Genomic DNA, 24,226 nt, shown 5'->3' on the forward strand with positions numbered 1-24,226 from the left:
GGGAGGGCTGAGGGGGCTCCCTCGGTGGGACAGGGAGCACAGGAGCAGAGAGGATCATTTTATTAGCGCCCCGTCCCCCCCCAGACCCCGCGTCCGCAGGCAGCGCCAGGCCGGCCCCAGCGCAGAGCGGGAGGCCGAGAGCTCCAGTCGCCCCAGCAAACACTGGCTCCCGGGGCGAGGGCCCCCCAAGGCCAGGCCGGGACTCGCCCCGGGGCCTGGAGGCCGCCTAGGGCTCGGGGCAGTTGAGGCTCCTGGCGGTCAGCGTCACCTTGCGGGTCTTGGCAAAGGCTTCTCCCTTCTCATAGTAGGCGGCCTCGTTCACAAACACGGGGTACACCGGGCCGGGCCCCTCAAAAGGAATGGTCTCCCCGTCCAGCGTGAGGAACACGGGGTCCCCGGGGTTCAGCGGCTTCCAGTCCTGGTCCTTCCCACAAAGGAGGCGGGGGGCACAATTAGGCTCCGTGCAGCGACCCTCCCAGGCCCTCTGCCAGATTCACCCGGACAAGGAAAGCTGGGACCCCCGGAGGGGCCCCCCCCGGCCTGTCTCGGACACCGCCCACCAGCTGCTCTCAGCTGGGCCCATTTTTCAGAGGGAGAGGGTCCCGAGGGCGAGGAAGTGGTTTGCAGCGGACAGACTGGGTAATGATTTGAGGGACAGGTATCTTAGCCCCCTGGGCCTCGGCTTCCTCATCTGTAAGGGGGGGGAGCAATGGCAGTTGGAGCGCAGCCCGAGACCACCCGGGGGCGAGAGCCAGGGCGGTTTCCTGTGGCTTCTCGGCGCCGCGCCTTCGGCCGGGGGACCCGCTGCGGGAGCACGGCCCGGGCTCAGGGGCCCCTTGGAGCCATTGGCTTTCGGGGCCAGGGGCCGAAGTGAGAGCTCAGAGGGAGGTCGTGGCTGAGGGCGCCCGGAAGCGGGCCAGGTCTCTGCCGACCTCCTGTCTGGCTCCGGCCACGGCCACTCGAGCCCCGCCCGGCAACGGGCTCCCCGAGTGCCTGCTGAGGGCTGGGGGCGTCCTCATCTTCTCTGAAGCCTCCTGAAGCGACCGGGAGCGTCCCTGGCTTGGCCTGGAGACCGGCCCGACACCCACGGCCCCGACACCGACCGGCCCGACACCCACGGCCCCGACACCCACCGGCCCAACCACCAGCCTCGCCTGCTCCTTCAGGCCCGCCCCTCCTGCCGCGGGGGGAGCCCCCAGGCGAGCTTTACCTGCAGGCTGGGGTGGATCATGGCCGCGATCTCCCCATCCTTCTTCCGGGGGAAGTCGACTTTCTCTGTGACCTGGTAAACCTCCAGCGAACAGGGAGGGAATTCTCTTCCTAGGAAGAAACAAATGTGGCGCCCGGGGCCTTCTCGGGGCCTGTTTGGGGCCTTCTCGGGGCCTGTTTAGGGCCTGTTTGGGGCCTTCTCGGGGCCTTCCCGGGGCCTTCTCGGGGCCTTCCCGGGGCCTTCTCGGGGCCTGCTTGGGAGGGGCCTTCAGGGCCCCTTGGGAAGGCCCGATTCTGGCCCGGGGGTCCCTCCCCGCACCCTGGCAGCTCCCAGGGGAGCCCACCTCCCTCACACCCCCACTGGACCCGACTTACCCTCATTGAAATGCTGGATGAAATCCAGGGCGTGTCCGACCACTCTCCTCATCTGGTCCAGAATGTCGGCTCTGAGCACCCCGTGAGGCTGGGGGCCGACCTCGATGCCTGGGGGAGAAGGCCGGAGGGGACCTGTGACGGGGACCCCCCCACGGGGACCCCGGGCTCGAGGGGGCTGAGATGGCGACCACGCCTGAGCGGCCGACGGAGCGCCGTGTCTGCGCCTGACCCAGGAGCCGCGTCCTCGCGCCCGCGGCGTGGCCTGGCCCTGCGGTCTGTGCACAGGGTGCCCCCCCATCCTTCCCCCCCCGGAGCGCCGGCGGGACTCACCCACGGGGTGCTTTGCCACGGAGCGCGTGGTGCCGTACTTGAGAGTGGGGTGGTCGAGGAGGTACACGGAGCAGGGCAGGGGGGCCAGGCGGCTCTGCAAGGGAGGCGAGGACAAGGGGAGGTGAGAAGGGGAGGCGCCGGCACCTGGGACCGAGGCCGCAAGGCCAGCCGGGCCACGACCCACCCAGCCACAGCCCCCAGAGCCCGATTCCCGGGTCCCAGCCCGGGGCCCAACCACGAACCGGGCAGAGAGCTGGGAAGCCGGGCCCGAAAGGGGCCGGGCCGGCCACACGAGCCCCAGAAGGCCCTTGTCCCGGGCTCCCCGGCCCTGTCCCAGGCTCCCCATCCCGGGCTCCCCATCCCAGGCTCCCCATCCCGGGCTCCCCATCCCGGGCTCCCCATCCCAGGCTCCCCAGCCCATCCCAGGGCTCGAGCTCAGACGCTGCTGGGGAAGAGGCCAGAGGCTGCCTCAGGACCGGGGGGCCTTCCCCTCAGCCTTCCCTCCAGGGGTCAGAGCTTCCTGCACCCATGTCCCGGGGCTTGGCCCGAGGCTCTACAGCCTCTTCAGCGGTCACTGGTTCCCCTGAAGCTCCGCTGTCTAGAACAGAACTCCTGTCCTTCCCCCAAGCTTCCCTCATCCTCCCTTCCCTTCCCTGAGGAGGCCGTCCCTCCGCCCCCTGGACTGGGCTCACCCCAGCTCCCTTCTCACCCTCAGATCCAATATGGTCCCGAGGCTGGCCCGCCGGGCTCCCTCCTCCCAGCCGGCGGCGGCCCCTCCTCCCTGAAGCCCTGCAGCGGCTGCCGGGGGTCTGCCTGCCCCGGGCCCCCCCTGCGGTCCCCCCTCCTGCAGCCACTTCCGAAAGGCCTCCTGGCACCCCTGAAGTGTACAGACCCTAGTGCTTTCCTATCACCCCCAGGAACAAGCACAAAACCCTTCCTTTTGCCTCCTTTTGCCTCCTTCTGCCGTCTTATCCCCCTCCCCTACAGGGAGCCTGACCCCGGCCCCCCAGCTCTGGCATTTCCTCTGGCCGGCCATCCTCCAGGGAGCACTCTGCGCCCTCCACCGGGCTCCCGGGCTACAACCGGCTTCTGCGGGGTCTTCCCAGCCCCACGTTGGCAAGTCTGGCCACGCCTGAAGGGGGCACTGAGGGGCCATCTCAGCCTCCAGGGCACCCCGGGCGCCCAAGTAAGGGGGGCCCAGATTCCAAAGTAAGGGGGGCCCAGATTCCAATGTAAGGGGGGCCCAGGGACCCAAGTAAGGGGGGCCCAGATTCCAAAGTAAGGGGGGCCCAGATTCCAATGTAAGGGGGGCCCAGGGACCCAAGTAAGGGGGGCCCAGATTCCAATGTAAGGGGGGCCCAGGGACCCAAGTAAGGGGGGCCCAGATTCCAATGTAAGGGGGGCCCAGGGACCCAAGTAAGGGGGGCCCAGATTCAATGTAAGGGGGGCCAGGGACCCAAGTAAGGGGGGCCCAGATTCCAAAGTAAGGGGGGCCCAGATTCCAATGTAAGGGGGGCCAGGGACCCAAGTAAGGGGGGCCCAGATTCCAATGTAAGGGGGGCCCAGGGACCCAAGTAAGGGGGGCCCAGATTCCAATGTAAGGGGGGCCCAGGGACCCAAGTAAGGGGGGCCAGATTCCAATGTAAGGGGGGCCCAGGGACCCAAGTAAGGGGGGCCAGATTCCAATGTAAGGGGGCCTGAGGGCCTTTTGTACCTGCAGACTTTTGATCCCCACCCCACCCCAGAGGAGGTCTCACAGCCCAGTTACTGAGTCCAGGCAGAAGCTCTGAGGCACATTCCCCAGCAGAAGGACTTGGCCGGGCTCCGCTGACCCTCGGCTCCTTTTCGGGGAGCCCGCCATAATGGCGTCTTTCTCCCGTTCTAGTTCCTGCTTGCCACGCAGGAGAGCCAAGGCCGGGGGACCCCGGAGTCCTTTCAGGCTTAGCCTCCGGTCCCCGCTTGCCGGGCCTTGGTGGCTCTTGTGCGGTTTAATGCACTTTAGTCATTCGGGGGCCATCTGAGGCGCTCGCGAGCTCGGGGGTCTCCCGTGCCCCCAACAGCGCCGCCGCTGCCCAGGACACCGGGAGCCCGACAGCCCCCGAGCTACCTTCACGTAGTGGAACATCTGTATCAGCAGGTCGTCGCCGGCCGCCTCCAGGATCAGCGCGCAGCCCATGTTGGCCGTGGTGTTGTGCAGGTCCAGGATCACGTCGTAGGCGTCCGCGCCGCCCTTGGGCCCGAACAGGCGCTGGATCTCCTGGGCCCGGCGGACTTCGTAGGGAGAGTCCTCGGTCACTTCCTGGCTGGAAGCGGAGACAAGGCCGAGCTGACCCGGAAATCGAGGCCTCCCGCCCGGGACTTGCCCCGCCTCTCAGTGGCCGGGGGTGGGGGGACCCAGAGGGTGGGTTCTGGATCAGAGGCCCAAGCGGAGGGGGGCGTCCCTGGGGGTCCTCGTGGCATGGAGCGAACGGAGGCATTCCCCTCCCCCTAGAACCTGGACCCTGCCGTTGGCTTGGCAGTCAAGGCCCTGAGCCCCCAGACCAGAGAATGTGTGGTGGCAAAATCCATCATTTCAAACCCTTCTCTCTCCTTCCTAGAAGCTCCCCCCTCCCTGCTCGTAAGAGAATTCCAACACACACACACAGACTCACACTCACACACATATCCATACACACACACACACTCACACACACATCCACACTCACACACACACACAGACTCACACTCACACACACAGACTCACACTCACACTCACACACACACTCACACACACACATCCACACTCACTCACAGACTCACACTCACTCACACAGACTCACACACACACTCACACACACAGACTCACACACACATCCACACACACACACAGACTCACACTCACACAGACTCACACTCACACACACACACACACATCCACACTCACTCACAGACTCACACTCACACACACACACAGACTCACACTCACACACACAGACTCACACTCACACTCACACACACACACACATCCACACTCACTCACAGACTCACACTCACACACACACACAGACTCACACACACACTCACACACACACATCCACACTCACTCACAGACTCACACTCACACACACACACAGACACACTCACACAGACTCACACTCACACACTCACATCCACACTCACACACACACAGACACACTCACACACACACACAGACTCACACTCGCACAGACTCACACACAGACTCACACTCACACACAGACTCACACACACACACAGACTCACACTCACACACATACAGACTCACACTCACACACACACAGACACACTCACACACACAGACTCACACTCACACACAGACTCACACTCACACACACACACAGACTCACACACACACACACACTCACACACTAGTTCACTGCTTTTTCACACCTGCTGACTGGTACCACAAACAGCACACCGGCTCTAGAGCAGAGGCCCCGCCCCCTCAGGAAGAGCCCAGCTCGGGCTCTCGCAGGAGAAGAGAGACAGGAGGAGGGAGCAGCAGCAGCGGACGGGCGGGGCTCCGGCATCAGCAGCCTCCGGCCCCAGAGTGAAGAGCGCGCCCCCAGCATCCCCCCCGGAGCCCCCGGGAGCCCCCGACCCGTCAGACCCCGCTCCGGGTGCTGTGCAGGGAGCGCTGGGAAACCAGAGGCAGCCCCGGCAGTGCCCCGGATCCGCCCCGCAGAAGGGAAGCTTTTGGTGCGCCAGGAGCCCGAGGGGCGCACGGGAGGCGGGGCTCCATGCCCAGGGCACCCGCTCCCGGGGCCGAAGGCGGCTACTTCTCCACTTTGGCCGAAGTGCCCCCCCCCTTCCAGGGGTCCAAGCTCAGGGCGCCTGCTCAGGGAAGGGAACTACCTCCTGCCCCGGGAGCCGGCAGCGCCGAACCCTTATCTTCTCCATTCCTCCTGGTCCAATGCTCCCTCTGCTGCCCTGTCTTTCCTTGCGGGGCAATGCAACGAGCATTTATTAAGCTCCTACTGTATCTAAGGACCTCTCTTGGACCCTGGATATACAAAGATGGGACATTTTACTGGGAGGAGGAGCTTGAGGGTTAACTTGCAATGAAGAGCTCCTTTCTGTCTCTGTGTGTCTCCCTACGACTGCCTCTGCCTCCCTCCCTCTCTCTCTGTCTCTATCTCTGCATGTCTCTGTCTCTGTCTGTCTCTCTCTCTGTCTCTGTCTCTCTGTTTCTGTCTCTGTCTTTTTGTCTCTCTCTGTCTCTCTCTCCTTTCTCTCTCTGTCTCTGTCTCTCTGTTTCTCTCTGTCTCTTTCTTTTTGTCTGTCTGTCTGTCTGTCTCTCTCTCTCTTCCTCCCTCTCCCCCCGTCTCTCTCTCTCTCTCTCTGTCTCTCTCTCTCTCCATCTCTCTCCCCCCCTCTCTCTTTCTCTCTCCGTCTCTGTCTTTCTCTGTCTCTCTCTCTCTTCTCTCTCTCTCTCTCTCTCTCCCCCCCTTTCTCTTTCTCTCTCCATCTCTCTCTCTCTCTCCTTTCTCTCTCTCTCTCTCCATCTCTGTCTCTCTCTGTCTCTTTGTCTCTCTCTCCTTTCTCTCTCTTTCCCTATCTCTTTGTCTCTCTCTCCTTTCTCTCTCTCTCTCTCTCTCCATCTCTGTCTCTCTCGCTCTCTCTCCATCTCTGTCTCTGTCTCTTTGTCTCTCTCTCTCTCCTTTCTCTTTCTGTCTCTCTCTGTCTCTGTCTCTCTCTCCTTTCTCTTTCTCTGTCTCTGTCTCTCTCTCTCTCTCTCTGTCTTTTTGTCTATCTCTGTCTCTGTGTCTGTCTCTGCATGTCTCTGTCTCTCTGTGTGTCTCTGTGTCTCTCTCCCTCTCTACATCCCTATACATTCCTGCACAAGAGGGGAATTTTTATACCAAAGAGGGGGTGTCCTCCAGCGCTTCAGGAGGGGGGGTGGGGAGACAGAGCCGGACTCCAGGGGTCCTTGCCCAGGATGGGGACCGACAGCCTGATGCCCACACAAGCACGTCCTGACTGAGGCGACTGGGCGAAGGAGAAGTGCCCAGCACCAGCACCTGAGGCAATTCCGGGCACTGGAGGGGAGGCGGGTCCCTTAAACAGGGTCAGAGGTGGATGAGGCAGGTGGCCGGCCCATGGGAGCCCAGCCCCCCTCCCCCTGACTGTAGACTCTGCCACGGAGCCCGCGGAGGTACCCACCCTGCCTCCCCATACAAAAAGCCACAGTTTCCACAAACAAACAAACAAGCCAGGATTAAGCAGAGAACTAAGGCAGGGCCGGCCAGAGGTGGCGGGCGCAGGGGGCAGATGCAGCCGGACCTTGTGGCCAGAGTGGGAACCTGGGCGGTCTGGTCGGGGCATTTGTCACAAAAGTTTTGTTTATTTGGGATTTGGGAGGCAGAGGGAGGTGGAGATTGGGACAGAAAAAGAGGCCGATGGCACAGGGTGGCAAGAGGCACAAGGAGGCACATGGAGGCTGGTGGCACAGGGAGGCACTGGGAGGCACAGGGAGGCACAGGGAGGCACAGGGAGGCTGGTGGCACAGGGAGGCACAGGGAGGCTGGTGGCACAGGGAGGCACAGAGAGGCACTGGGAGGGCAGTGGCCCTGGGAAGCTGGTGTCACTGTGGGGTCTGTGGCACTGGGCATCTGGGCCCCATCGGTAACCTCTGAAGGCAAACTGGCTCCCCCGGCTTCCAGCCAGCACTTTCCAAAGTTCACACTGGGAAGCCGGGAAGTCTTTCGGGTGGCGCCGGGTCAAAGCTCGGTAAGGAGCCGAGGGGCCCCGGGGGCTCCTCCCCAGCCCCCCACACCCCTTACCTCAGGTGGGCGGAGTCGAAGGCCCGGTTCAGGTCGCAGTCGATGTACCTGCAGCCCCCGCGCACGGCCCGCGGGTTGGCTAGAAAGGGCGTCACCTGCAGCCCGGCCCGCTGCACCTCGGCCCCGTGTTCTTCCCAGTGCTTCACCAGGAGCACCCCCGAGAGCTCGTTTCCGTGGGTGCCGCCGAAGATGGCCACCCTCCGCAGGGGGCTCCGGGCTCCCAGCAGCGCCGCCATCCCGCCAGCTGTGCCGAGGGGAGAGCCCCGGTCAGCGCCAGAGGCCCCGGGCGCGGGATGGCCGGACAAAGTTCCTCCGGCTGCCGCCGCCCCCTCCCCCGCCCTCCTCCCTCACTTACCATATTTGGAGCTCAGAGCAAATGTCAACTCAAGACGCTGCCTCTGGCGGGACTTAGGACTCCCTCAGAAGGTCAGCAGCCTAAGTGCAGCCGGCAGGGCCGCCCAGGCCGGGGGAGGGGCGGGCGGGGGGCGGGGCGGCTCCCCCCAGCTGGGGGTCGTGACGCCCCGAGGAGCTGCCAATGGGCCTGGGCTGTCACAGGTGTGGCTCGCGGACTGGGAATGAGATAAATTGGAGGCGGAGGGAAGAGGAGGGAGGTCAGAGAACACAGCGACCTGCGGCGGCGGGGAGAGGGGGGTGGGGGGGGAGAGAATCAGAGAACACAGCGGCCCGGGGCGGGGGGGGGGGGGGGGGATCAGAGAATTCGGTGCTCTCTTGGTCTCCTTGCCTCAGCATCATCCTCTCACATGAAGGGATCCATGCTATGGGTCTGAGTTGGGTCCCCAGCAGCCACTGGCAGGAGGCTCCCCATTACCCAGGGTCTCCCTTCCTCCTCCCCCTCCCCTCTGAGGGCCGGGGCATCCTGCACCTTCTGCCGGTAACCTCGATGTAGAACGTGGCTATTTCACAGGAAAGGCCCGGACAGATGCCGCCCACTGGCTCCTTCACTGATTGGACAAGGACTCTGGGCTGGGGTTCAAAGGAGATTTTTGTGGGTTCGTGGGTTGGATTCAAATTCACTTCCTGGGAACCCTTTCCCCTCCCAGGTGCCCTTCCGACAAAACAGGGGCACTGGGAGCGGTGCAGCCACGCCCCCCAGCCATGCCCTGGCTCTTCGGCCCCAAAGCCGGTTTCTGGGTGGCTTTAAATGGTCAAACTGAGACCCCCGAGTATCCCCGGGAAACCTTGTCCGCTCCCTGGGCTCTTCCTCTTGTTCTGGGGGAGCTTCCGCCCCGGAGATCCTGCGGCCCCCCCAGGGCCACCTACAGCAGCCCCCGTGGGGCACGGGGGACACCGAGGGGGCCGCACAGGAAGACCTTTCCCATTCCTGCGGGAAGACAGACATCCAGAGCGGGGGAGGGGCCGGTCTCCCTGCGCCCTCCTGGGCAGCCCATCCGCTTTCTGCGCCCTGCAGGCTCCGCTGGCGGGAGGGACCCGGGCTGGGGACGCCCTAGTCTCCAGAGGGGGTCTCGGAGAAGAACTTGGGCTGTGCCGGGAAGCGTTCTTAGGGCGCCCCGTGTTTTTACATCACGCTAAGTTCTGGGCGCGTCCTTCCCAACCCGGCCCAAACTGGAGCCATAATGAAGTGCCTCCTGAGTGCCCCGAGCGCTGGGGGGCCACAAACGGGGCCCTATAAACCAGCCGTAGCTGTACGGGAGAAACGGGAAATCTGGGGTTGGAGTTGGGACTTGGGGCAGGCTGGGGAGGGAGCTCCCGAGCTGGGGAGCAGCCAGAGAGAGCGCAGGACACCGAGGATCCAGGCAGAGAGGAGGGGGCAGCTGGCAGGCCGGGGGCGCTCCTGGAGGGGGCCTTGGTGGAGTCACTTAAAGCCAGACCTAAGCCCGGGGGTCCCTCCTGGCCATTTCTCAGGGGCCCCTCCCGGTCATCTCTTCCTGGAGTTCCTCCGGACCATCCTGGGGTCCCTCCTGATGATCCTACCTCCGGGGTCCTAATAAATGTCTCAGGGCCCCCCATCTATCTCCGGGGTCCCTCCCGGTCATCTCTTCGCTGGCCCGCGGGCGTCCTCCAGGCTCTTTCCCTGCACTCTCCCTTCCTGCGCTGGCCCTGGAGAGCCAACTGGCCCGCCGGCTCCAGCCTCCTGGTCTGTGCCCAGCCTGTCCCCAGGGCCTAGCCGGCCGTCCTCACCAAGGCCGCCCCAGGTGTCCGGAGTGGTGGCGCCCTCTGCTGACCAGTTACCTTGGCGTAACCTAGCACCTCCCCTTTTCGGTTGGAGGCGGGCTCTCTCTTCTGGGCGGGCTTTTTAGTAACCGGGGGGCGGGAGCAGGGCGGGGACGAGGCAGGGCCTCTTGAGTGACAGGTGGGGCTTGGCTTTGGAGAGGCGGGAAGGAGGCGGGGCATGCAGCCATTGCGCAGGCGCAGTGGCGACGACTGCTTGCTCCCATTCAGTCGCGCTTGTCAGTCCCTCAATCTGTCAGTCAGGAAGGGCGCGTGTCCCGAGGAGGCTGGTAGTGCAGCCGAGGGCCGGAAGAGCGCGCCCGCTGCCATGAAGAAGAGCGTGCCGGGCGGCTATGCCCGCCTGACCGCAGGTACGGCGCACGGACTCCTGTCCGCCTCGCCCCACTCCTCCTCAGGGGGCCGGAGGCCTGGAGGTCCCGCCCCGGGGCTGGCTCCGGCCGGAGAAGGTGTTCTGCGCATGCGCTCCTTCGGGTTCGAGGAGCCCAGGGAGGAGCCCAGGGAGGGTCGGGGTGGGCCTCCCTCTGGCCCGTGGCTTCTCTTCGTGCCCCCCCTCCCGGCTCCACTCCCTTCCCTCAGACTCGCTATCTCGGACCTCCATCGGCCCCGGCCCTGAGCACGGAGCTTGGGGGTCCGGTCACGTGCCCTAGTTCCGTGCCCTGGCCTCGTGCGCTATCTCAAGGCCAGAAAGCCGCGTCCCCCCAGAGCAGAGCCGCCGGGTGGGGGTGGGAACCCCCCAGGGTGGTCCGGGATGATGTCACCCTTAATGGCAGCAGGAACAAGGATTGTCTAGGATGACGTCACCCGCTGCCCCCAAAGCCGACTCCCGCCACCCACCCAGATTCGCCCGGGGGGGGCCACAACTTCGGCTCCGCGGGGATGACGGCGCCCCGCCCCCGGTGACGCGCCTGGTTTATCTTGTCCCGGAGAAGGCCTGGCGGGGCATTGGGTGCCAGTGACCGGTTGGCGCCTTTGTTTCTTTGAGGCTCGTGGAGCCAGGAGGCTCGGGGGCTGCGGGGATGTCGCGTCTCCTTTGCTGCTTCTGCTCCCCCGGGTCACCCCCGGGGCTCTATCGGGGCCTTCTTGTGGTTCACAGCCGGCCTTTGTCACTGCCGGGGGACATGGGAATCCCCACGGACCCAAACTGATCCCTTCCAGTCCTCCCCCCCCACACACTAATTTTCCTGTTACTGTCTGGCTCATTCCTGGCCCCTTTCCCTCCGAGAAATTTTAGACGACCTCCATTTGGGGCACATAAAATAGGCAACCAAATCAAACAGTTCCTGCTCTAAATCAAAGAAATGTATTTTAAAACAAGTCTTTGGTATACACATAATTTTACCACTTTATACAGAAAAGCAAATTTGCATATTAATGAGATGGATTGCTTGTTTTTATAGAAAAAATTACATCGTAGAGAAAATTTGGTACCTTTTAAAGTCAAATTTTCAAGTTAGGAGACCCCTTGGGGCAGCTGGGGCTCAACCATCTTCCCAGTCCCCCAGGCTGTAAACATAGGAGCCATCATCTTTGCCCTTTGTGACCCCTCCCAATACTGCCCTTCTGGGACCCTCTGCCTCACACCTGAACTAGGGCAACGGTGATGGGGGAGGGGTTGGGATGGGGTCCGCCTGCCTGCCTGCCCCCAGTCTCTCTTCACTCTCCTAGTTTTCCTGAATGGCAGTTCACAGGTAACACACAGGTCCCCACTCCCTGGGGAACCCATCACCTCCAAGATGGACCATAAAAGGCCCTGTTTAGAGTTCACAGCCCTTGGTAAGCTAGGCAAGCTCCCACCCCCACCCCATCTTTCTGGTCTTACAGCTTCCTCCCGTGTAATCTGCAGTCCAGTAACACCGGCCTCATGGTTGCTCCATCCCCTGACCCAGGTTTTTTCTCGTCCGTGTCCCCTGAAATGCTCCCTCTGCTCGCTTCTGCCTCCTATCTTTAATGACTGGTGCTTCCAGCTAAAATCCCACGTTCTTCAAGCCTTTCCAAGCCCCCAGTGCCTTCCCCTCTGTTATTTCCAACTTGTCCTTTCTGTTTGTTCCAATGTAATTGTTTGCTTCTTGCTCCCGTGAGCCTGGAATTGAAAGCGAGGCTGGTTTCTGCTTTCCTCTCTGTCTTCAGCCTTCACTTAGCCCAGGGCCGGCACGTGGTAGGTGCTTCTCAGAGCGCTGAGAAGGGGACATGTGCTCGAGGTGGAGAGGGAGGCGGGAGATGGGCAATAATTCCTCTAAAACAGGAATAAAACTGGTTTTTCAGAGAGAGTGATGCTATTTACAACTTAAGCTCATGAGCGTGACCCATGTTCACAGCTACAGTCGGACACCCAGACATGTACGGCCACGAGGAGACATGGCTTGTTGATCAGCTATTTGACTGGTGTTCTCTCCCCGTAGGCTGTTTGCCTGTACCTCTGTTCAATCAGAGAAAGAGGGTCCGGCAGCCTTTCACATCCAGCCCAGGCTCGGCATCTGAGGCTCAGGATTTTCCTCCTCTGCCATCAGGTAGGGAAAGTGGGTGAATCTGAAAGGTGTGGAGTCAAGAACTCTCCATCCAGCTTTGTTTTCATGTGTCCTGCTTTTCTTCCTTCCCCTGCCCGTTTGTTCTTCTCACTCCTCACACGCTGCGATTGCATCTTCTTTCTTAACATTCCAGACGACCAGTCTGAGTCACCTTGTTTCCAGGGGCTTCTGGAGACTTGGATTGGTTTGTTTTAATTAGACCATAACTTCCCTATGTGAAGATCACTTGTTTTTTATAAAGCACGGATATTGGAACTTTTTTTCCTTCTCAATATTATTGTATTTTTCCAAATCCAGGTAAAGATAGGGTTTTTTATCTTTATAGCAATCTTTTATTTTTGGTGTTTTAAAATAATAGCTTTTTACTTTCAAAATCCATGCAAAGATAGTTTTCAACATTCAGCCTTGCAAAACCTTGTTCCAAATTTTTCTCCCTCCCTTCCCCCCACCCCCTCCCCTAGACAGCAAGTGATCCACTATATGTTAAACATGTGCGATCCTTCTGTACCTATTTGCACAAATATCATGCTGCACAAGAAAAATCAGATCAAAAAGGGAAAAAATCAGAAAGAAAAGAAAAGCAAGCAAACAACAAAAAGGTGAAAATACTATGCTGTGATCCACATTTATCCCCCATATCACCTTTCTGGGTGCAGATGGCTCTGTCCATCCCAAGTCTATTGGAATCGCCTCATTGTTGAAAAGAGCCACGTCCATCAGAATTGATCAACACAAATCTTGTCATTGTGTGTACAGTGTTCTCTTGGTTTTACTCACTTCACTTGGCATCGATCCATAAGTCTCTCCAAGTGTAAAGATAGTTTTCAACATTTTTGTAAAACGTTGTGATCCAAATTTCTCTTCCTCCCTCCCTTATCTCCCTCCTACCCAAGATGCAGTCTGATATAGGTTAAGTATGTGCAATCCTTTTAAACATATTTTCATATTTGTCATGTTATGTCATGTCATGTTATGCAAGAAAAATCAGACCAAAAGAGAAAAAACACAGAAAAAACAAACAAATGGTGAAAATACTGTGCTTCAATTCACACTCAGTTCCCATGGTCCCCTTTCTGGATGCAGACGGCTCTCTCCATCACAAGTCTATTAGAATCTGAATCACCTCATTGTAGAGAAGAGCCACGTACATCACAGTTGATTATCACATAATCTTGTTGCCAAGTACAGTGATCTCCGGGTTCTACTCACTTCACTCAGCATCAGTTCCTGTAAGTCCCTCCAGGGCTCTCTGAAAACATCCTGCTGATCATTTCTTATAGAACAATAATAATCCATAATGTTCATATATCGTAACTTATTCCACCATTCCCCAATTGATGGGCGTCCACTCATTTTCCAATGTTTTGCTACTACAAAAAGAGCTGTTATAACATTTTTGCTCAGGAGCGTCCTTCCCCCTCTTTCATAATCCCTTTGGGATACAGATCCAGTACTTTCTCTGTCTTTCCTTCTTTTTTTGTTGTTATTTGAGTCTTTTTGCACAGAATGGCTAATTTGAAAACATTTTACATAATTGTATATGTATAAACCTATGTCAAATTGCTTCCCCTCAGAGAGGAAGGAGATAAGGAGGGATAGAATTTGGAAGTCAAAACTTAAACACGCCAAGAAATGTAATTGGAGGAAAAGCAGAAATTTAAAAAAAAATTCTTGTTGACTGACTTAAAAAAAATGGCAGTAAGAGACCCAGGGATGAAGGGCTCTGCCTCCAGTTGGTCAGTCATAGCCTGTGGCAGCCACGAATGCATTTAGGTCAGACCAGAGAAGGGAGGATTGACCAGGAAAGCAGAGGAGTCAAATCCCTAGGGATTGCATTGACCAGGAAACATCGGTTTGGGAGGGTGAGAGCTCGGGAAAGCTGGGAAACGAGGAGTTTCGGAGCTCTGGTTCATGGAGAGGGAGCACTTGTCAGGGGTCCAGAAATCCGAGAGGACCGGACCTGTGCACCACGGTAACGTTGGCAACCCATCTACCTGCTTCTCATCCTCCGCAGTTGTTGTCTGGGGCCTCCTGGAGCTCCCCGCGGGGGGCCCGCCCCGTGCTCAAATGAGGGATTCCCTTTGGAAACCTTGTTGTGCCAGGAGAGCGCAGGGCGCTCCATCTGTTCCTGGGGCCTGGCCCACCACGGTTTCCATCTGTGCAGCTCTGTGCTGGGGAGCTTACGCCATGTGGTTGGAATCTGCCCCGGCCGAGCGCTGCCCTTCGTTCTCCTTCTCTGGGAATGGTGTCGTCTAAAGCAGAGCCAAAGAGGAGCACAGGAAGAGTCTTGCAGCAGTGGCTCCTGGAGGAGCCTGGAGCTGTTGGAAAAGCTGCCCTGGGCCCCAAGTCGGGGCAGCCTGTCCTGCTCTAGCTTCCTTCCTGCTAAAGAGATAGGCAGCTAATAATGATGTGTTGGAGAGGATGCTGGGAAAACTGGGACACTGATTCATTGTTGGTGGAATGGTGAACACATCCAGCCCTTCGGGAGGGCAATTTGGAACTGTGCTCAAAAAGTTATCAAACTGGGCATCCCCTTTGTCCCTGCAGTGCTTCTATCAGGCTTATATCCCAAAGAGATCCTAAAGGAGGAAAAGGGGCCCACATGAGCCAAAATGTTTGTGGCAAGAAACTGAAAACGGAGGGGGAATAGCTGAATAAACTGTACTATGTGAATGTTATGGAATATTATTGTTCTGTAAGAAATGACCAGCAGGAGGATTTCAGAGAGGCCGGAGAGACCGACAGGAACTGCTGCTCAGTGAAATGAGCAGGACCAGGAGATCATTGTCCACAGTAACAGCCAGATTATACATTGATCCATTCTGATGGATGGGGCTTTTCAATAATGAGGTGATTCAGGCCGATTCCAAGAAACTTGGGATGGAAAGTGCATCAGCATTCAGAGAGGGCACTGTGGGGACAGCATAGTCTCTGTCACCTTTCGTCATCGTGTTTCTTTTCTTTCTCGTGATTTTTCTCTTTTGATCTGGTTTTTTTCACAGCATGACAAATATGCAAATACATTTAACCTGTATCAGACTGCTTGCCCTCTTGGGGAGGGAGGAAGAAAAAATGTGCAACAAGATTATGCAAAGGTTAATGCCGAAAACTATCTTTGCATGTGTTTGGGGAAAATAAAATACTATTTTAAAGACAGAGAGAAAGGCACGTACAGGCCTGCTCAGTGGGCTGCTTGTCCGTCTCAGGCCAGGGTCTGCCCGGGAGACATTTTCCTTCGTTGGGGAAGATTGGCTCTCGGCAGTCTCGCCGCTGAGGCTCCGCGGCGTGCCTGGCTTGATTCTGTCAGTTTGATGGCTCACTTTCTCGCGGCAGTCTCTTTCCTATTTGGGCCCTATGCTGGCTATCCATCACAACGGGGCAAACTCCTCAGGCTAGCACTTCTATTTTAAGCTTCGCTCATCAGAGGGTGTCAGAAAGGGGGCCGACCCTTCAGTTTGTTCTGTCCTCCCTTGTCCAAAGGTCACGGCCCTTGGAGTAGGAAGCAGAAGGGAAGGAGGCATTGAGTTTTGATGAGCCCCACTGGCTCCATCTGGGAACTCGGGAGCCAGCCCAGGTCCCTTTCCTTTCAATTATGGGTCTAGTCCATTGTCAGTCTTGTGAGAGAACTGCTCGATTATGAGAATCGGAAGATTTTATTGCATTGTTTGAACCTTGCCCCCATAAGGCTGGGAAGCTGGGCCCCCTCTACCTGCTGTTAGAGATCTTAACCAGGGACCTACTCAAGCAGTCGGATCTGAAAACCGATGCAAGGAATTTTCTGCCCAGTATATATATGAGGCAGTTTACATGTCTTGTCTGAAAAGCGGCCCCAGGTGGGGAGTGGGACACCTCCTTTTCTGGTTGTAAGAATTGCACCTGTTTGCCCCCCACCCTCCTCCTCACAGAGCTCCTTATCTTTCCTCTGGTTGGAAATCAGATTATCTAATTTCAAATCCTGGTTAATTGTTTTCTTTTAATTAATTGATTTTATTTGATTAGTTATTTTAATACATAAAAATCTGTCTCATTGTGTATTCAGGGCCCTTGGACTGCCCAAGGAGGCCATTGGCCTGGGTCCGCTTCGCTAATAAATCACGTCGCTTGAATTGTTTCCTCCATTATTATTAATTATCAACCACGGGGGTCCTATTAAGCCACCCCCTTTGCAGGGCTTATTGACTGAGGGATTGTGAGCAGGTCCCTACAATCCCCACCCTCGGTTTCCTCCTCTGTACAGTGAAGGGCCTGACTTCCCAATTCTAAAGCTTTTGTTTTGCTGAAGAGTAAAACCCACGCTGTTCTTTTCGATAGAAGCAGGGAAAGGGGAAGCAAACTTCCCAGACGTCCCAGGTCAACCGTTTGGATCCTAATGGGAGTGAACAATAAGACATAGTATTAGTCCGTGCACTGCGTCTGCCCCTTCTGAGCGTCCCCTTTTGTCTCCCTGGTCTTTAGATTTCGTCTGGGAGATGATGAAACCCGAGGTGCCGCCATTACCGAAGATGGGGAATGCTGGGTAACTGACTTTGGGTGTTTACTGAGAGCTGCAGTTTCTCTTGTAGCCAGATCTTTATCATTCAGAAATGTTTCTTTGAAAGGCAACCTGCCCTCCCGCCTGGAAAGCAAGGGAATGGGTTTAATCCCCGCCCAGCGGATGAGACAAGAAGTCATAACTGGAGCAATTGGGGGTGAGTACGATTGTGTCGCCGGCTGTGGAACTGCCCAAAGCCCTCAAACCTGCAGAGCCTCGGTCTCCTCATCTGAAAAACGGGCATAATCATAGGCCAGCTTTGAGGGAAATGCTTCATCACATAAAGCACATTCATGAGAATTGTTTAACCATCATTCATTATGTCTCCGCTGTGTGCGGGGTGCAAAGTGCTGGAGACACAGAGGCGAAGATCCCCCTGCCCAGGAGAAGGAGCCCTGGCTGCCAGGAAAACGGGCGATGGGCGAGGGAGGCGAGCCGGCCGGGGCGTGCCCTGCGATGTTCAGGGCACAGCTGGGACAGCGATGGGAGGCGATAAGGAAGGGCAAAGTGGCTGGCGGGCAGCCGAGAGAGGCCGCCAGGACCCGCTGCAGGGGACAGTTGGTCCGAGCTGGGAACAGCTTGCTGCGGGCCTCCGGGTGAAGGGGGGGAGAGGGAGCAGAGGAGGTGATGGGGGAAGAGGGGGGACCGCAGGGAGGTCTCTGCTGCTAGGCACCTGTGTGCCCAATCAGCGTGAAGTCTGGGAGGGTCAGTGCCAGGGTCAGGCCAGTAAGAAAGGGCCCCTAGTCCAGCAGGCTTCCGGCAAGGTCAGACTAGAACTCGCAAAGGTCACGGCTGGAAGTCTCTCTGCCTGGGCAGAACCAATAATAATGGATCCCAGAGGAGCGACGAAAAGAGCCAGGGAGAAGGGGAGAAGGCCCGAGCCTGGGGGGAGCGGGTCCGAGAAGCCGGGGGAGCCGTGGGACCGTGCGGGTGGCCAGAAGGGCCCCAAGGAGCGCAGGGAGAAGAGTGGGTTTGGGGGCCCGTGGCGGGGCATTGTACAGAAGCAGGCAGCGATGGTGATGTCAGTTGGGGGCCCCCAGGAATCGTTAGGGTATTCCCCCTTTCTGGTTTGCTTGGGGTTTGGGGAATCCCTGCTGTAGAAAAGGTTTTCTGGTAGAAAAGATGTAAAAGGCCAGCTTGAGGAGATGAAGGGTGGAGGCTTTGAAAGCTTGGGCCATAAGCCCCTTTGGCGTCGGCCCCCAGACTGGTGCCAGGGATGCCACACAAAGGAGGCGGTCTCCTTTCCGCATGTGGACAGCGCTGATATAAAGTTAATTAATGCAAATGAGTACAAAGGAGATTTTGTGAGGGAAGGCCCTGGGGATGGGGGTGGGGTGGGCCCGAGCTCTATCTCCAGGAGACAGGGGTCTCCTCAGAGCACGCCCACAGCATGGGGGGCTGCTAGTGCCAAGGCCTGGCGGCGGGAGACGAAGTGTGGTGTGCGAGGAACAGAGAGGCCGGCCAGATGTCCGGGGAGGCTGGAAAGGGCCTCGGGCCTGGGGGGAGTCTAAAAACAGCAAAAACCCGCCCCAAACAAAACTGAGGCGTCTGTACTGGGTCTTGGTGAGGGCGGGAGGCGGCTGGGACGGGTTGGGTGAGGGCAGCAGAGAAGAAGCCGGTAGGAGGGAGACAGGAAGGCGAGAGGGGCCTGGGGTAGGGCCCCTTCCTCCGGGGGCCGTGGAGGCTCCCTTCCCAAGGGGCAGGCCGGGGCGGGCGTCCAGGAGTGCTTGTGCCACCAGCAGCCACCGAGTCTTGCCAAAGGCCTTTCCCCTCAAGGACCCAGGTAGTGTGTTTGCTGCTGACCCCCCTGCCTCCCTCTCGGACAGCTGAAGCAGCCTCCGGGGCTCGAGGCCCAAGAGAGGGATGTGCCCGGGCCATGGGCACGGCCCCCAAACAGGCCCCTGCCGGGCAGCCAGGTCAACTCGATCAGACAAACTAAGCATTTCTTAATCTTCGCAGCCCCTTTGCTGGGGGCTGGAGTGCGGTCTCCCAAATGTTGCTTTAGGGTTTGGTCCATTTTCTCGAAAATGTGCCAAAAGCGACGGACAAGCTGCTCGGTCGGGGTAAGTGGGTCGGTCAGCCTGCAGAACGGCCACATTTTGTTGTTGCGACTGCCCCTTTCTGGCCCTGGACGGGTCCCTGGGCCATCTCCTCCCTCCAGAGAGCACCAGGCCCCGCCTCCACTCCCTGCCTTTGGAAGCCCCAAGGTCGCTCAGGCTCCTGGGCGCTCGGGGTCACAAGCCAGGAGGGGCGTCCTCTTGCCCGGCTCAGCAGAGCCCCACGGGGCGCCCCATTTCCTGCTCAGTGACCAGTGGGGGGGACCCTGTGCCTCGCCCAAGCGTCGTGCTGCCACGTGTGCTTGCCTTTGGCCCCACATAGGGACCCAGGCCCCTGCACAAAGGCCACAGAAGCGTGTCCCCCTTGCTCCCAGGCCTTCTTGGTCTAGGCTCCGGATGACCCCAGGAAGTTGACTCTGGGCCGCAATGGATTTTCCTGGATGCTCTGCTGGCCAGAGCCAGTCCTGAGGGAGGCGGGGCTGGTGTGGGAGGCAGGCTGGTGTGGGAGGCGGGCTTTGTGGGAGGTGGGGCTGGTGTGGGAGGCAGGCTGGTGTGGGAGGCGGGGCTGGTGTGGGAGGCAGGGCTGGTGTGGGAGGCGGGCTTTGTGGGAGGCAGGCTTTGTGGGAGGCGGGCTGGCGTGGGAGGCAGGGCTGGTGTGGGAGGCGGGACTGGTGTGGGAGGCGGGGCTGGTGTGGGAGGCAGGCTTCGTGGGAGGCGGGGCTGGTGTGGGAGGCAGGCTTCGTGGGAGGCGGGGCTGGTGTGGGAGGCAGCCTGGTGTGGGAGGCGGGGCTGGTGTGGGAGGCGGGCTTTGTGGGAGGCAGGCTTTGTGGGAGGCGGGCTGGTGTGGGAGGCGGGGCTGGTGTGGGAGGCAGCCTGGTGTGGGAGGCGGGCTTTGTGGGAGGCAGCCCGGTGTTGCTCTTTATCCATGGGCACCATGCTCTGTATGCCCCGAGGCCCACCTAGAGGCTTGGGGGGAGGGCTGAGAGGCTCTGGGAAATGGAGATCTTAGAAACGGCCCAAATTGTCTCGTGACGTTACAGCTTCGGAGAGGATGGTCCGAAGGCTTGGGACAGAAGTGAGTTTGCACCAAGAAAAAGCTCGGGCGCAGCGGCCGGGCCCGGTCCTGGCCTCGGGCCTTCGGAAACAAATCAGAACTGGAGAGCGTCAAGCTGGGCGCCAGCGGAGGTCTGCAGAGCCCCGTGCCCTCCGAGGATGGCGGGGGCCCAGGGGGGCGGTGGCCTGCAGGCGCCCCAAAGCAACCCCCAGCCGAGTCACCTTAAGAGAAAGGCCTTTGGCAGAGGTCCGGAGGAAAAGGCCATCAAGGTAAGCCAGGCCTTGCCTCCCCTGCGCTCCCAAGCCCGGGCCGGCCCAGAGCGAGCCCCACTGAGCCGGCCCCACAGCTGACGGCCTGGGGGCGTTTCAGCAAGCTAGAGATAAAGAGGTCGGTGCCCTCGGGACCGGCTCCGGGGGTTTGGTGCCCACGGGCACAGAGACCGGCTCCTGGGGGACCCTCTGCAGCCGCATCCTCGTCCTGCGAAGAAGGCGAGAAAGCGGGTGCCGGCCGCTTTGAGGAGGGGCAGGGGAAGGGAGGGAGAGGTTTTGTGGAGGTGAAATACCATCAAAAGTGAAAAAACTTAAAATGGGGGAGCCTCAGAGCCAGACTGTCCCTGGCTGGGGGCCGATCGCCCCTCACGGGTCGTTGCTGGTCATTCATTCTCGGCCTTGGGACCTCCGCTTCTCCCTGACCTACTGACCCGGCGACCCTCCGAGCCGGCTCTTTCTCGGCCCCAGGTCTGGCGGGGAGGGCGGGGGGCCTGACCTCGGGAGGGGGGTCTCTGGGCACGGGGGCGCCCCGCCCTTTTACAAGCCGGGAAGGCCCTTTTCTCCCCACTGTTAGGAAGTGCCGGCGTGCCGGCTCAGGCCCAAGGAAGATGGCCCTTCCCTGAGAATTCTGCCGGCGGCCATCGAGAGCATGAAGCACTGGAGGGAGCGCCTGCCCCACTGCCCGCTGCTCTTCGAAGTCTTAGGTGGGCGCGGGGGGAGCGAGGGGAGGGGGGCCGGGAAAAGGCGGGAACAGCCGCACGGCTCCCGGGGGCCTCCCAGCCAACGGGGCCTGGGCCAAGCCCCAACGGCCTTGGGAAGCCCCGGGAGACTGAGTTTGTGGGTCCCAGGCGCGGGCAGGGCCCCTGACCGGCCGTTCTCAGGGGCAGCCTCGACCCGGTCTCGCTCCTGCTGCCAAACCCCAAAGTGCCTGGGAGTCAGGTTCTAGAAGGCTCCTCTCCAGGACCTGCTGGGGTGGGGGGTGGGGGGCGGTTCTGCGGCCCTCGTCCACCTGCACCCCCCCAAGGGAGCAGCAGGGGGCAGTGTTCGATCAGGATGATGGGGGCTTCCTTCCCAAGGCTTCTCTGGGCAAGAAAAGCTCCAGGAAATCACCCCCACCCCCTGGCTCTGGGGCTCCCAGGAAACCCAGGGAGCCTCGCCTGTCCGGCCTCTGCTCCCCCTCTTGGCTTCTCGCCGGTCTCTGGCAGATTCTGGAGGACGGCTCCTGGGCCTGCCCCCACCATGTGCTCTTCTCAATTGGCCCCTGAGGCAAAGTGGCCGGAGCAACAGGAGGCCCGGGCTCCGTGGGGGGGAGGGAAAGGGGGAGCGCTCCCTGAGGGGCCCAGATTCTGTGGGGGGGGCTCCCTGAGGGGCCTGGACTCTGTGGGGGGGCGCTCCCTGAGGGGCCTGGACTCTGGGGGGGGGCGATCCCTGAGGGGCCTGGACTCTGGGGGGGGGGGCTCCGGGAGGGGCCCGGACTCCGTGGGGGGCGCTCCCTGAGGGGCCCAGACTCCGTTGGGGGGGGGGGCTCCGGGAGGGGCCCGGTCTTGTGGGTTCAGGCCCCTGCGGGGGTGAGGGGGGAGCTCCCTTCTATGCCCCAGCCCTGCCCCTGAGCCCTTCTCCAGCGTGGGGCCCCCGTAGGTGGGCCCTCCCCTTGGGGCCGGAGCCCGCCGGTCACGGTGGGTGTTCTCCCCGGGGCAGCCGTTCTGGACTCCGCTGTGACTCCGGGCGCGCAGGGCGCCAAGACCTTCCTGCTGAGAGACGGGAGGAGCACCGTGCCCTGTGTGTTTTATGAAATCGTGAGTGTGGGGTGCCCAGGAGCTCCCCTTTCTCTGTGACCCGGAGTTCTTTGCAAATGAGCCCCCCAAACCAAAGGTCCCCCTTGCCAATTCTTATTAAGGGAATCAATAAGCTTAGAGTCGGGAAGAGCCTGTTTAAAAATCCCTATTTTGTGCACCTAAGAACCGTCATTAGACCACACTATTGAGGCATGGAGTGGGGGGGGGGGGAGACCCTGTGGCCCGGGAGGCCCCAGGGCTGTGATCTGGGGGGGCAGGATAGGGGTCAGAGCATCTTTTTATTGTGCAGATGGGTGGGGTGGGGGGGGCAGGGGGAGCCAGGAGGGCCTCGGGGGGACTCCGGAGGAGACCAAGCGCCAGGTGACCCAGGGCGGGATGAGGGTGGGGGCCCACAGTGGGGCCCCAGGAGACAGGAGCCTCCTCCCCCCCCCAGCCCCTGGGGCCCCGTTTGTCTTCCTTGCTCAGACCCCATCTCCTTGTAGAACAGGACCCGGAGTGGGGCCAGCCCTCCCGACAGACTGACTGGTGCAAAGTTCGGAGGGGTTGGGGCAGCAGGGGGCGTCCCCATAGTCCCAAGCCTGGCCAAGATGTGTGGGTCAAGTGCAGTGATTGATCATCTGGGCCGGCGCTGACCTAGAGCAGAGGGAGCCGGGCCTAGTTGGATGAGATGAATAAGGAGTGACCCCTGGGCCTCAGCTTACCCATCCATGAAATGGCCTCTAGGCCAGCCGCGTGAGGAGAACACCGCCCCCCCCCCCCCCTCGCCGTGGTCTGACTGGTTTCCATGTCACTTCAGGACCGGGAGCTTCCCAGACTGATCAGGGGGCGCGTCCATCGCTGTGTGGGGAGCTTCGACCAAAAGCGGGGCCTCCTCCGCTGTGTGTCCGTGCGGCCGGCCTCCGCTTCCGAGCAGGAGACCTTCCCCGAGCTGGTCAGGAGCGCAGACGCCAAGCTGGCCCGCGACGCCCGCGAAATGTGAGCCGCCGGCCCGGAGGAGGCGGGTACGAGGTGTTGGGGGGGGGGGGTTCTGCCCGTGGTCTTCTCCGGCCAATAAAGTGAGTTTAACGGCAGCATCTGTGTGGTGTCCTTGGGGCCGTCACCCCTCCCCCCTCCCATCCTGCCTCTACTAAGAGTTAACCCAATGTCCCTGAGTCCTGTTGGAGCCGGTAACGGCCCAGGAGAAGGCCTGGGCCTGGAGGCCCAAGGGCGGCCCAAGAGCCTCGGTCCGGGACCCGGAGCCTCCCCTGGGCCAGAGAGTGGGGCGAGGAGCTGCTGGAGCTGGGCCCTCCTCCCGTCCATCATGGCCTGGGGAATGCCCGCTGTCCTGCCCGAGCATCAGGCGGCTGCTACAGCGCCACAGGGAGGCCTGAGACTTGTGGGCTGGGACACTGGCCATTCCCGTGACCTCTGTTGGCCTTAGTTTCCTGGACTGTAAAATGGGCTCGTAATAGTACCTCCCCCCAGGGCCAGGGTGAGGCTCCCCCTGCACAACACTGCAAAGTGCTCGGCGAGCCCCGAGAGTTATCGCTTCCGCCTCCGAAGGGAGACTCCGGCACAAAGTCCTGCAGGGAGAAAGGAGAGGGAGCGACGCCGCCCGCCCACCCGGCCCCACAGGCGCAGAGAACGGTCCTGGCCCGCACCGCCACGGAGTCACTCTTGGAACAACTTTTAATCTGGAACAAACAACCCTTGAACCTGAACCCGGACCAGTAAATTCCATGTTCAAAAGAAATGAAAAAAAAACAGTCGACACATCCAAGGGCCGGGGACGATTTATGGGAAAGCGGTTTATGGGCGTGAGTGCGCGTGGCGAGCAGTTACGGAAGAGTTTCCTGGAAAGATCTGGCGAGCTGAAGGGCAGCACCAGCCTTGCTAATGCAAAAACACTGCAAAGCGGCAACATCCAAGCCGACATTTGGGAAAGGGGGGTCTCGGGGGAGGGCGGGAGAAGGGACCCTCCGGAGAAGTGCCCCTGTGGCTCCCGCGGAATCCGCGAAGTTTGCGCGCCGGAAGGGCGCCTGCGTGGGGATTTGGGTCAGCCCGCTGCCCACTTGGGGCTAATGATTCG

The 24,226-nt window shown here is 60.1% G+C and overlaps 2 protein-coding genes across 2 annotated transcripts; one reads left to right on the forward strand and one right to left on the reverse strand.

Moving 5' to 3' along the window:
• Positions 1-37: 37 nt before the first annotated feature.
• ASPA (aspartoacylase) lies at positions 38-8,166 on the reverse strand. Its single transcript, XM_051991536.1, has 7 exons — positions 8,071-8,166; positions 7,716-7,959; positions 4,022-4,217; positions 1,915-2,008; positions 1,585-1,692; positions 1,211-1,320; positions 38-424 (listed from the first exon to the last, which is right to left on the reverse strand). The coding sequence occupies exons 2-7, from the start codon at positions 7,949-7,951 to the stop codon at positions 227-229; spliced, it is 942 nt and encodes a 313-aa protein (XP_051847496.1). The 5' UTR covers positions 7,952-7,959; positions 8,071-8,166; the 3' UTR covers positions 38-226.
• Positions 8,167-9,663: 1,497 nt separating this feature from the next.
• SPATA22 (spermatogenesis associated 22) lies at positions 9,664-23,715 on the forward strand. The gene is made up of 8 exons (XM_051991535.1): positions 9,664-10,276; positions 12,326-12,433; positions 16,907-16,967; positions 17,050-17,139; positions 20,080-20,362; positions 20,937-21,066; positions 22,061-22,158; positions 22,955-23,715. The coding sequence occupies exons 1-8, from the start codon at positions 10,087-10,089 to the stop codon at positions 23,135-23,137; spliced, it is 1,143 nt and encodes a 380-aa protein (XP_051847495.1). The 5' UTR covers positions 9,664-10,086; the 3' UTR covers positions 23,138-23,715.
• Positions 23,716-24,226: the final 511 nt, after the last annotated feature.

The sequence above is a fragment of the Antechinus flavipes genome, chromosome 3 (assembly GCF_016432865.1).
Source record: "Antechinus flavipes isolate AdamAnt ecotype Samford, QLD, Australia chromosome 3, AdamAnt_v2, whole genome shotgun sequence".
NCBI classification, from domain to species: domain Eukaryota; kingdom Metazoa; phylum Chordata; class Mammalia; order Dasyuromorphia; family Dasyuridae; genus Antechinus; species Antechinus flavipes.

Coding starts and splice junctions, on each gene's coding strand:
- SPATA22 (XM_051991535.1), top strand. CDS start 10,087: ATGCAGCCATTGCGCAGGCGCAGTGGCGACGACTGCTTGCTCCCATTC. Junction 10,277..12,325: donor CTATGCCCGCCTGACCGCAG/GTACGGCGCACG, acceptor CTCTCCCCGTAG/GCTGTTTGCCTGTACCTCTG. Junction 22,159..22,954: donor CCTGTGTGTTTTATGAAATC/GTGAGTGTGGGG, acceptor ATGTCACTTCAG/GACCGGGAGCTTCCCAGACT.
- ASPA (XM_051991536.1), bottom strand. CDS start 7,951: ATGGCGGCGCTGCTGGGAGCCCGGAGCCCCCTGCGGAGGGTGGCCATC. Junction 4,218..7,715: donor TTCGACTCCGCCCACCTGAG/GTAAGGGGTGTG, acceptor CTCCGCTTCCAG/CCAGGAAGTGACCGAGGACT. Junction 1,693..1,914: donor CGTGGCAAAGCACCCCGTGG/GTGAGTCCCGCC, acceptor CTTCTCCCCCAG/GCATCGAGGTCGGCCCCCAG.